General features: G+C 36.8%; 1 protein-coding gene across 1 annotated transcript; it reads left to right on the top strand.

Annotated features, from left to right (window-relative positions):
* The first annotated feature begins 648 nt into the window (after positions 1–648).
* tatdn1 (TatD DNase domain containing 1) lies at positions 649–11028 on the top strand. The gene is made up of 12 exons (XM_061741449.1): positions 649–724; positions 1614–1679; positions 1757–1806; positions 4609–4672; positions 4786–4929; positions 6223–6265; positions 8303–8388; positions 8460–8500; positions 8700–8776; positions 9477–9547; positions 10030–10156; positions 10240–11028. The coding sequence occupies exons 1-12, from the start codon at positions 664–666 to the stop codon at positions 10340–10342; spliced, it is 933 nt and encodes a 310-aa protein (XP_061597433.1). The 5' UTR covers positions 649–663; the 3' UTR covers positions 10343–11028.
* The last annotated feature ends 2417 nt before the right edge of the window (positions 11029–13445 follow it).

The following is a 13445-nucleotide window of genomic DNA, read 5'->3' as shown; positions in this document are numbered from 1 at the left end:
ATATATATATATATATATATATATATATATATATATGTGTATATATATATATGTGTGTGTGTGTGTCTTGAAAAATAGCCTACCTATCACACTCACATGCCAGAATATTCTAATACTGTTAAGCCTACTAAGATTATTAAAATACGCCGAATCATTTGTCCGGTATCATGCTTAGATGTATGACGTTTGCAGAACCCCTTCCCCCCGTGAAAATCAGTTTTGTATTCTGCGAGTTATTACTGACTAAATACGCCGACACTTAATTACGCAGCCAGACAGATGACACAATACGGTAGATATATATAAAGGCGTTATAGATATCTATGGATGACACTGAGTGGAGCGGGTGCCCGCTCCAAGATGGCGGCCGCACGGCTCGCCAGCGCCGAGAGGCAGCAGCGGTCGATGAGGCGTCTATGTAATATATGTCTATGGTACGGACGTCAGAAAACCGTACATGCTCAAATAACGCGCACTTGAATTTATAATCTTTTGAATAAAACAACAGCAAAGTATTATATATATTAGATATATATAAAAAATACCTACCTAAATGCAACAGAGTTTAAAACGTATTCACAATGCTTGGATAAGATGGGAGGTCTTGCCAACAAGCTGGTATATTTATGAGGTTCTCTCGAGCTACAGTTATTACGGTCACACATGGCTGCAGGCGTGGGGCTCTTTAGGACGATTACAAACATGGCACGGCACAAATTCATTGGTAAGATCTGTGTTTTTTGACAAGCTGAACGAAAACAAACCAGGATAAAAACGTGGGTGTCATTACTTTTTGCGCATGTTTCTAAAAAGAGCAACCTGAGGGTTGAATTAGCGTGGGAGCTAATGAATTAGTGCTTAAAAACCTGGCAACACATAAACACTTTCAGCTGTGCAAGGATTCACAACAGATTTAGTTTTAGTTTAAAGCAGTTCAGCTCTTCAGCCTTAGTGCAGCTGTGGATTCTGTTATAAACACAGATAAAGAAAAACAGTAGTTACTTAAACTGAAGAGAAACCACCTAAAATGTCACGTTTTCACTTCAACATTTGTAATGTTTCTTGCTGGCAAGTCATATCTCAAAATAAATGAGACATTAACTGGGTATTTGTGTATTTGTTGACACAGACAGAAGAATAAAGTCCAGTTTACAGTAGTAGTCTTTTCAGTTTTGTTGCTTCTTAATAAGTAAATGTACAGACATGTTTATATTGAAGCAACTTATTCATGAAGGAATTGACATTTCTCTTTCTTAGTTTTACTTTTGAGTCTCTTTGTCGTCTTGATCTTCTTACTTTATGAAGTGATGTTTACAGAAACAAGATTTTTCATATCCTGTCTGGATTTTGGAAGTTTGCAGTATTACTGTGCTTTAATGATTTAGTTGCTCAGAAATGCTTTGGTAACTACTCACATTTTATCTATATCATTTACAAATATGTATTGTTTGATGCAAGAAGCTGTAAGTAAGTTTCTGGAGTCTGTACCTGCAGTCACCACCAATGTATCGTGCTATGCTTTTGTGCACCACTATGTGCATAACATGGTTATTACAAGACGTATTGATACATCTGCTGACTTCACAGTAATCAATCACCCTTTCCCTGTCCAGATATCGGTGTGAACCTGACAGATCCGATGTTCAGAGGATTGTACAGAGGGAAGCAGAAACATGATGGTGAGCCACTTCCTCACCGTTATCTATATTCTAGGACTGATTAGATCATAATTGTCTGAATTGTGTTTTTCTGCCAGATGACTTTGATCAGATCATCGACAGAGCTCTTAAAGTCGGAGCTGAAAAGGTAAGTAAAAGCAATTTCCACTACTAGTGCGACTAGCAGTGACGTTTTGAATTGATTGGTTGCTACACAACATGCCAAACCTTCATGAAAATCACTTTTATATTTTATAGAGATTATGCTGACGCTTTCATTTAAGTGTGTGTTGTCATTGTAGAATCTTTCTGAAACCAAACGCTGAAGCATTCAATCTTAAAAAGTCAGAATGTGCAAGTAAATTGCATTTTTGCTGTTAAAAATTCTATGATGATTGATTAAAGTATTTCAGACCTTTATTGCAATAAAATGCTTTTAACCAATACAAATCAGCACTGAACAATTAGTCAAATTTAGATAGAAATTGCAAACGGATAAAACGATATCCACAGATATTCACATGCTGAACATGTGGTAAGGTTTTATATATTGGGCCACAGAACCCTTAAAATAAGATGAAATCATATTATAAATTCATTTTAAAATGTATATGGGTGTCATATTAGTATATACACATTTACGCCACAAGAATGCTCCAAAAACCTTTTTCCTGAAGGTAAAGTACATGTTTCACGTGTGCAGTGGCAGATTTTGGATTAGTATGACAGATATTAATGCAAAAACCATAACGATGATTTTTAGAGATGTGATTACTAACAAAAGACTCATATTAGAGTGTGGTTCTCATGTATTTAAGTGTTTCTTATATGGTTGCCACAAGTGTGGAGGCATCTTATTTCAAGTAGCATAGAAGTGTATTTAATCTCACAAATGCATTATAAAGAATATATAAGTGTAACTAGGCTCACACAATATTACAAGCTTAAAAATGCAGTAAGGCCTGAAAAAGTTAATACGAGGACAGGAAAGGAGTTCATGAAGGGGACACACAAAGTACAGTTTCCTGAGTGTACAGAACCGTGTAATTCCCGGTGGGGATCTTGGGAGCGAGTCCAGGGCCGGATCAATGCCATGTAAAGACGTATAGAGAGCAGATAACGGGCAGAGGCTGAGATAAGAGAGGAAGCATCTCACGTTTAGATAAGATAAGAACGTGTCACCATGGTCCCCAAGAGTGTGACCCTCCATGAGCTTCTGTATCTGGTATTAGCAGCTATGAGAAAGTTACTGTACCACGTACGCTGTATTAGCAGCTGTGAGGAAGATGTAAGGTACATCCTACACTACGAAATATGGTGTAAGAGTCGAAAGTTTCAGTCTATCTGGAGGGACTGCTAATCACTCTTCTATGTGTTTTAGTCAAGTTACCCGTCCAGCAAGTGGTTTGTGGTCAAGTTTGTTGCTTTTGCGACTGCTTTTAGTTAAAGAATCGCTGTCTGTGAACGGCATACTGACCTCATACTTACCAAGCAGGTCAGTGTGGTAATGTTCCAAAACATCTAACATAGAGTGAATACTGGATCAGAGCTTGATAATCACTAATGGACTGCAAGAAAAAAAATCAATTAAATAAATGCAGTTAAATACGTTTCTGCCAATCATTCAGCTCTCATGCAAATGGACAGAACGGCATTCAGTGGTTGCAGAACTGCGGCAATACAACAGATGACAAAAGAACTTCCAACACCGGCATCTATGTTTAATTACATGTACCGTAGTTGTTATTTTTGGACTTTGAACGTTAATGTGGCGAAAGGCTAACGTATAAAAACAGAGCCAGTTTTTATCCACAATCTTACGAGGGGATTTCTGCAGAGCATCCCTGATTACCCACCAGTCATTGCAGGTGAAGCTTCTATAGTTATTTTTCTGACTGCCATGAATTTTGTGACTCCCATTCCACCTTGTTTTTATTCCAAATAACTATTAACGGAAGGTGTCAGGAAAATCATACTGATCAGATTTGCTGGTCAGCAAATGGCATCAATATTATTACTATAATCTAAGGGGAGAACTCAATTTTAGAAAACATAAAGTAGGAAAAACAATGTGCAGCATGTGCATATGGAACTGTGGAGACTCTGTGGAACAGTTTGGAGCAGGAAATGAAACAAAGTACTAACATAAATCTGTTTAAAAAGAGATACAAAAAATGATTTATAAACAGGTATATGGAAGAGGAAATGGGTTAACGAGGAGTGTGAGAAACAAATAAAATAGGGAAAAATGGTATATTATACTTGCTTAAAATATGTTTAGATATTTATGTGGATATTTATGTAGTATATATTATATGTTGAGAGGGATAGTTATAATTATGTAATGTATATAATATATTTATTATGTATGTAGCATATATATATATTTAAAGAGATATTTATGTAGTTTATATAGTGTATATTTATATAGATTTATATAATATTTGTATTTTCTATATATTGATATAATATTTATGTAATATTTATATTTTCTATATAATTATATATGGATAATTAATTTAGTAATTGGCATGTTTACGTAGTATTTATATAGACTATATTTATATGGATATTGTGTAGATATAATAGCAATAATGTAAATTCATAGAGTTATAAAGGGCTAGGAACTAGGAAAAAGTGTACACTTCTTCCTACTCCTTTTTTCGAACCTATGTGCATATGAAGATGTTACTGTTTATTTTTATTTTTTATATGCATGTTCGAAATAAATAAATAAATAAATTAATTCATTAATTAATTAATTCATTCATTCATTCATTCAATATGAACATTACACCCACTAAAAATCTGTTAAATTGACATCATTTGACATCATTTCTGTGAGAATAGACATGGAAATTCTGTTCAAAGCGCTGGACTTGTATGCATGGCTGTAAAATCTCTCCTTTGAGTGTCATGCTGCTGTGAGTTATTTGTTGTTGTGTTACAGTTCATGATAACAGGAGGGAACCTGGAAGACAGCAGGGAAGCGCTGAAACTAGCTGAAAGCAGAGGTACCAGAACCAGCGCCAGTTGTGCAATAAAGTGCATTGAAATAGTTTGTTTTTGATTTCCCAGCAGGATCATATTGTTGAACAAGACGTGAGAGTGCTGTGCTTCATTGCAGATGAGTTTTACTGCACGGTCGGCTGCCACCCGACCCGCTGCAGCGAGTTTGAGCAGACGGGAGAGTCCCAGTACCTGTCGGGGCTCAGGGAGCTGGCGGCGGCGCACAGAGGGAAGGTGGTGGCTATCGGAGAATGTGGACTAGGTTTGTGAACACCACAGGGTTGTCTTTATGCCAGGGGTATTCAACTAGATTAGGCAGGGGGCCACATCTGCAAAAGGACTGTATGGAGAGGGCCACACAAAATGTGGGGGTTTTCAAAATGTATTTTGCACTCAAAGAGTGGAAAATACATGTGTGTGTGTGTGTATGTATATGTATATGTATATGTATGTGTGTATATATATATATATATATAATACATTTGTGCACAGGAATGAGCAGGAGAATATATCTGTCTAGTTTACATATGAATTATGTATTAATTGTCTCCAGATTTAGTCATTGTGAATGTTAAATATAATATTCAGATAAAGAAATATTATTTTAAATGCAAGTTCATTTTGAAACTATGCATTGTGCAAACTTAATGAAGTTGATATTGACCTACTTTTAATAAAACACGCCATAATGACAAAGCACCACTTTCCACCAAAATTTCCTTATTTGAATATTATATTAAGCATTTCAGTCCATAGTAGCCAGTTTGATGTTATAAATAAGAAACCAAAATATTAACCCTAAGCTCCTTTATTTATGACACATCTGTGCATTATATCAGCAAAACAAAACCATCGCAATTATAGGAGGCTTAGAAGTTCATCTGAAATGTAAAGTCCTCATTTAGAGATTCAAATGAAAAAGATTTAAATCCTAGAATCCTAATGATGTAAACAAGTCCTCTGTAAACGGAGGTTAATAACAAATAATGTGACAAACATTATCACTGTGCAACACTGGCAAAAAATCTGAAGTAGTAAAAAACATCTGCAACAGAGATTAACATGTACAAACACTGTCCAATGAATCATTAACCAACTGAAAAGGCTACAAAGCATGTTAAACTTTTATTAATTAACAAAATGCGATACGTAAACCATGTTAGTCTCGCTTACTTCCTCACTTCCGGCCGCTGACTGAAAGTGACGCCGGCGATTGACCGGAAGTGACGTTAAATGCAACGATATATAAAACGATTTCATATATATTAAAAACATTAATAGCTAGGTATGTCCCGATACTTGTTTGTCCGATACTGATGTTTTGAAAATGCCGTGATCGGGCCCGATCGATCGGGACAACACTACTTTCCCCCCCTTTTTTGAAATATGACCAGGGGCCACATAAAAGCTTCTGGCGGACCACCAGTTGAATATCCCTGCTCTATGCAGTAATAGAAATATCAATATACATGACAGAAATTCAACTGTTTGGTTTGCAGATGGTTACTATTTAGTTTGTGAAATTATGATAACAAAGTGTCTTTTCTTGTTCCAGATTTTGACCGGTTGGAATTTTGCCCAAAGGAGACTCAACTAAAGTAAGCTCTTCCATCTTCACTGAGCACTCACACACAACCGTCTCCTGCTCTAACAGATGTTGGTGTATTTTAACCTCCAAAGACATGGTGTACACATATCTGGACATCACATGTTTTTTTGTCTATATCAGACCCAAAGCAATGAGAACAAGAATTGTACCAGGTCCGAGGAGGTTAATGCAACAAGAAATGATTGGCAACGCTTAAATTCATGTGGCAGATTTGTTCACAGAGATGTCCATCAGTGAACTGTGATAGCCATCGTCGTTCATTAGGAGTGGCTTTTCTGTTCTCGTGACATTTTTGTCAAAGATAAGTGACTACTGTGTCTTGTTTGGTTATAAATTGCCCTAGGTCTGTTTCCTGCTGCAGTTACTATATATATATATATATATATATATATATATATATATATATATATATATTAGGGGTGGGTATTGGGAATGACCTCACGATACAATACACATCGCGATACTTGAGCCACGATACGATACACATTGCGATATCCCGATTATGCGATATCCCGATTATTATATTCTACATAGTTCACCGAAAAATTTAAAAATGCATTACACATCTTAAAATCCAAGTTGTATATATGTACATCAGATGATAGTGATGGATCTTAAAATCCGAGTTGCACGTTCATCAGATTATAGTGACAATTCATGGGACAAACTGAGTCAAAACAATGTTTTATTATAACTATTCAAGCTAAAGTTACAACATATTTGTATATGTTTTTCATATTATTTACATCATATGAAATTAACATTAAATTTAGTATGAGGTTGCTTTAATTATGTGGCAAATGATAATAAACACAAGAAAGATGGTACTAAAACCAAGGACAGGCACAGTGATCAGTCAGTATAGATATAAATCCATAAATAAATAAACTTCTGTCCATTATTTTTAATTTTTTAAGGACAGGCAATTGTGTTATATAAAAAATAAATTATAAAATGAAATAAAACCTGAGCTCAGTGCAGGGCCCTCCCAGGGTTGGTAGAGAGTGGCAATGCCCAGGACTGTCACTTAGGTAGGAGCACTGGGTGATATAATGGGAAAAAAATCGGGGATAAAAAAAAAAAAAAAACAATATTCAAATTTTGAATATCGATATTGAATCGGCTGGAAAAGTATCGCGATATATTTCCATATCGATATTTTTGCCCACCCCTAATAAATATATATATATATATATATATATATATATATATATATATATATATATATATATATATATATATATATATATATATATATATATATTTGGGTTTTCCCGATCAGGATTTTTTAGCTCCCGATCACTTGAGTTTGAGTATCTGCCGATCCCGATTTTTCCCGATCCGATCACTTTTTTTTGCTCCCAATACATTTCCGATACTTTTTCCCGATCAGATACATTTTGGCAATGAATTAAAAAAAAAGAAAAGAGGACTAAAACTCAGTTTCTTTTATTGTCCATTGGAGAACAACATGGACATATTTCAACAAAGCTTATCAGCTCTGGTGCCACAAAATGTAAAAACATGAACTTGTAAACTAAAACAAAAAGTGCAGAATAGTGAAATAAAAATAAACAAAAATAAATACATTTAACTTAAAAGAGGTAGTTGAATGACATCCAGTCAAAATCACAAACACAAGAAAATTAAAATACTTTTTGGCTTAACCTTAGTGCAACATTCTGAATGGATGAAATGAATAACAGCAGCTGAATGAACATGAACATGTATAACATTTCACAATTCAAACATGTAAACCATGTTAGTTTCGCTTACTTCGCCGGAAGTGACGCCGGCCGCCGACCGGAAGTGACGTTAAATGCAATGATATATAAAACGATTTAATATATATTAAAAACATTAATAACTATATGTCCCGATACTTTTTTGGCCGGTTTTGTATGGTCTTCCGCACAATTTCTTTGTTTTTATTTAGTTTGTTTTCACATCTTTTGTCGTAACATCAGTCCTCCACCGGCCTTCCTTTGACCTTTGACCTCTATTTTCCACGTCCTGTGTGTCTCAGATACTTTGAGAAGCAGTTTGAGCTGGCGGAGGAGACCAAGCTGCCCATGTTCCTCCACTGCAGAAACGCCCATCACGAGTTCACTGGTCAGTTTGCTCAGTAAACACCTCGTCTCATTCATAAGTAAAACTTCAAACTTCATTTGATGATTCAACAGAAATCATGAAGAGGAATCGAGACCGGTGTGTCGGAGGAGTGGTGAGGACAATTCTTTTTTTTTTCCATTATAATCTTTTTTCAGATCAAATTTCTGCCTAGGTTTTGATTGAAACTGCCTTAGTTTTGTTTGTTGTTGAAACTTTACTTGAGTTTTAGCTCTTTGAAGGACTTGTATACACATTACTGGTCTAATTCCTGATGATTACATCTGTTTTTATTTTATTTGTTTTATCTCCAGGTCCACTCATTTGATGGGACAGCAGAGGACGCTGCTGCGCTCCTGGACCTGGACCTCTACATTGGCATTAATGGATGGTGAGAGGATTTTGAAACAAAGCCTTTAGTTCTGCTCCGTTTTAAAAAGGAAAAAAAAAGATGTGTTGCTTTTATTTTTTGATCAGATTGATACTTTGACTCATTCGCTCAGAAGCAGCTGTATTAAAAAAGACCTTGCTATATGATGCTCTTTCAATACTTTACACTTCTGGCCCTGAAAACCAGCACTTGAACCTTCCTTAAATTACACATAATCACAATTCCATCTTAGCTGTAATTTTTTTCTTGTCACTTTACTCTTTTGTAACCGAGAATAAATGCTCCAGTTGAAATGAGCCAATTAAGTTGGAACACATAGTTAGACCAAATAAAAACTGTAAAATTGTATTCAATTTCCCATATAAATACTGTGTTGGAGAGAATAAAACCATTAAATCTGCTGGTAAAACCAGGTTGGTTAACATATTCTATAAATTAAACACTATAATAAGCCTATTAGAGCTACTTAGAATACATAATATGATATCTAATTTAGGATATTTGCCTACTCTGGAGAGAGCGCAAGGTACCGGTAGTTATGGGACATTTCTTTTTTTTTTTCATCCAGTTGAAATTGAGTGACTCCATTGTAATAAGTACAACATGTTGCTGACATTTCTCACATTATGCAGTCACACCGTTGTTTTGAATACTTGAATACTACTTGAATACTTTGAATACTACTATTACAACTTTTCAGCTCCTTGAAAACAGAGGCCAATATTGAAGCCATGAAGTCGGTCCCCACTGAGAGACTCATGATTGAAACAGGTGAGAAGCTGCTCATTTCATGGGAAGCATTTCACAAAATGTTGCTCTGGGTTTTGGACCATGATGTGTACTTTGTGAAGACTAATATTTCTGATGCCCGAAATGTCTCCATGGATACTAACTGCATCAGACTTATGTTTATATTCTCAATTGGGTTATATCACCTAAATGAAGTATTTTATCACAAAATGTGCTTCCTTTTGTTCTAACTTTAGATTTTTGTTTCCCCCTCTTAAGGGGATGTCTTTTTAGGGCCATTTCTCTGTTTTATTACAGGTCTATGACGAACACGCTGTTTGTGTGCAAATGCAAAACAGATTTTCTTTTGGTGCAAATATTGATTACTTTTTTTTTAATGCATATACAGTGTTGATGTGTGAAAATTGAGATGGTACATGATGTTCTCTCAAGACTCCCCTCGACTTCATTAAAATGTTACATCACCTTTATTTCTGCATTGCATTAATACTCCATACTTCCAGATGCTCCGTGGTGTGGCGTCAAAAACACTCACGCTGGCTCCAAACATGTTAAAACCACATTTCCCACAAAGAAGAAATGGGAAACGGGACACTGTCTCAAGGACAGAAATGAGCCCTGTCATATCATGTGAGTAAAAACAAGTACAACTAGTTTGTTTGTTTCTTTATTTTATTACCTTATGCCTTCATTTCACCGTTTGTTTCTCCCAGACAAGTTCTGGAGGTGATGGCAGCTGCGAGGGAGGAGGATCCACTGGAACTATCCAACACCATCTACAACAACACCATCAAAGTGTTCTTCAGCTCCAGCTGATGACTGACAAGCAGGCCCTTCGTTAACTTCAGGGGTGATAGTAAAAAAAAATCCTGAGCCTGAACTTTTTTTCCCTGGGAGGTAAGCGAGCCCCTAAACCAAGATATATGCCCCGATCAACACAATTGTCATTTTTTGTCCTCTTAAAGTGTAAGTCTGGTGTAAATTGACCCATGGTCCTGTTGTCCAAGCTCACCACATGCAGCCCATAGAAAACAGAATGAGTAAATTGAACAACATAGGCCAGGGGTGTGATTCCCTGGGACATTTTGATAAATAGTTCATTAAATTGAATATTCTGATGACATTTGTAGATTTTCCATATTTTTGTAGATATGCCTCCACGCTGCCAAACACACACAAACACAACCGCATGTGAAGCAGTAAATTGGCTTAGAATGGCCTATTTTACTGTCATGAGGAGGAAATATTGTAGAAAAACATTCATGTCCACACTAGTATAAATACAGGTTTACATGGCCTCAAAAAATGATGCCGTTTACAATGAGGTGGCAGCACTTATGATTCTAATGTAGGGCTGAACGATTTTTGAAAATAATCTAATTGCGATTTTTTTCCTCAATATTACGATTGCGATTTAATATGTGATTATTTTTTTTCAAGGTCCTGTTCTCATGTATTTTTCAACTACACAAGCAATAAATCAGTCTGTTTCAAGTAGATTTTCACTTGAAATAAGTACAAAAATCTGCCAGTGGAACAAGATTTTTTTGCTTGTAATGAGAAGATAAATCTTGTCCCACGGGCAGATTTTCCTACTTATTTCAAGTGAAAATTTACTTGAAACAGGTGAAAAGGGTCAAATAAGTTATTTTTCTGGTGATGACTCTAAATGTTGAAATAGCAGTAAAACCACATTCATTGATGAAATGACATAAGGGATGGAAAGGAGGGATGGCAGTTTTACAGGAGGGGATGATTTGGACCGTTTTTATTTCAGGGGGGATGATTTGGACCGTTTTTATTTCAGGGGGGATGATTTGGACCGTTTTTATTTCAGGGGGGTGTGATTTGGACCGTTTTTATTTCAGGGGGGGGTGTGCCATCACATCACCCCTCATCCCCCCTCAACTCGAGTAGGCTACTGTTCACACGGAGCTCAGAACTTCTTCATAAATAACTCAAAAATCCCAGAGAGAAAAAAAACACCAGCAAGCTAAAAAACAAACCAATAAAGCTCTCAGAGTTAACACAACGAACCAGCAATGAACTCGCAGCCGCTCTCTAACCTCCTGATGAGCTCACGGGCTGCAGGTGTGGTTTAAGGCTGATTTATGGTTCCGCGTTACACCAACGCAGACCATACGCCGTGGGTTACGCGTATGGTCGTACTACGGCGAAAGCTCTGCGTCGATTTAACGCGGAACCATAAATCAGGCTTCACAGCGCCCGGCTGGTACTCCTCGCAGCGCGCAGCTCCTCGCCGACTCCGCGCTCATATATTTAATAAATTTATAATGCCCATATATTTATAAAGCCTAACTTGGCCGAGCCCTAACGCTGAGGCCATGGTAGATTTAAGTTACACGCGGCACTGTTGACTTTTCCCTGCCGGCTCTGCTCACTGGCTAAACAGTCCCCACACAAACAGGGTCCAGCGGCGCTACGTTCCGCCGCGCGGCGTTCCCAACGTTGTGTGCGCTACTCACCGGTATTACGGTATATGAAAAATTCATATCATAAGAAAAATAAACGGCAAACCTGATTTTATTTTATTTTTTTCTCGCAAACACCTCGGTATGCCGGAAATCCGGCGTGACGCCGGAGCGCTATCACCCCTGTAACTTACATGGACACCTCGTGTGCTCGTCTGCGCCTTAAGGATGTGTTTCCATCACTTCCCTTTCCCTCTCTCTTTTCTGTGAATAGAATTTGTCATTACCTTTGTAATTGTCCAAAAATATTGAGGCCTCATACAGGTTATGACTTATTAAAGGTAATACAAAGTTCTGTCAAACTAAATGCAGCCATAACTAAAAAAAAAAAAAAAAGACACTTTAAAATATAAAAAAAAACAGAATGCATTTAATTGCAAAGGTTAAACTCATCTTATTCACAATCGAATATAACAAATGTTTAAAAAAAATAAATAAATACCATCTTAACAAAAAATGAAGTAATTTTGAATGTTGCGATCAGCGAGATGTCTTTAAAAAGCTGGGACAGGACTGTGTCTGCCGCTGTGTAGCACTAAAACAATGTTCTGTTCTCGTCTGAAGCCAGACTCAACCTGCTCAACAGTCCTTGGTTTTCTCTTGTATTTTTGTTTGCGGTTAATGAATGTGGACCGCAGACAGGCCAGTTCATCACTTGGACTCTCCTCTGACAAAGCTGTACTCTTGTGAAGGAACCGGTACACAGTTCAGCATTGTCTTGCTAAACTGTCCAGAGATCATGGACACCTGATGTTAAAAAAATAACCCCATAAAAGAGGAGTCATTTCTCTATTTCCAAGCTCTAAGCTCTCAATTAAATGTCAAATCAATAATGTTCTTCTGTCCCTGTGCCCAGCCTGGTCACATCCTGTCCTGATTAATGTAACGCCCAAGTGTAGCCAACGTGTCAAGTCCATCTATAAACTGCAGCTGCTCCAAAACTACTGCCCAGATTTGTCTTAATGATGTATTTAACTCCTAAACTTCTTATTTCTGAAATGAAATCTGTTTATGAATGCCTCTCAGAGAGCATAAAATCAAGTAAATCTGGGACGACGCATGTGTAACTGTAGGTGTAAAGCGTGCGTTGACATCCCCCAGTCTCAGAAGCTTCGGCACCACCTCCAAGTCAGCGCCGCTCTCAGCACAGCCAGCATTACAGGGGTGTAAGGTGTCTCATTCACGATGTCTGTCACATAAACCTAGACACATGCACCGAGAGTGAATTAATCTGCATCTGTTTTGTAGCTCAGTGAGAGTTTATGCACTGCAAAAACTCAAAATCTTACCTCGAATATTTGTCTTATTTCTAGTTAAAATGTCTAATTTTTAGTCAAAAAATCTCATTACACTTAAAACAAGAGTCATTACCAGAAAAATAACTTATTTGACAATTTTCACCTATTTCAAGGAAATTTTAACTTGAA

The sequence above is a fragment of the Cololabis saira genome, chromosome 15 (assembly GCF_033807715.1).
Source record: "Cololabis saira isolate AMF1-May2022 chromosome 15, fColSai1.1, whole genome shotgun sequence".
Taxonomy (NCBI): domain Eukaryota; kingdom Metazoa; phylum Chordata; class Actinopteri; order Beloniformes; family Belonidae; genus Cololabis; species Cololabis saira.
The sequence above is the reverse complement of the archived record's forward strand: the minus strand, read 5'-3'. Positions and strand labels throughout refer to the sequence as shown.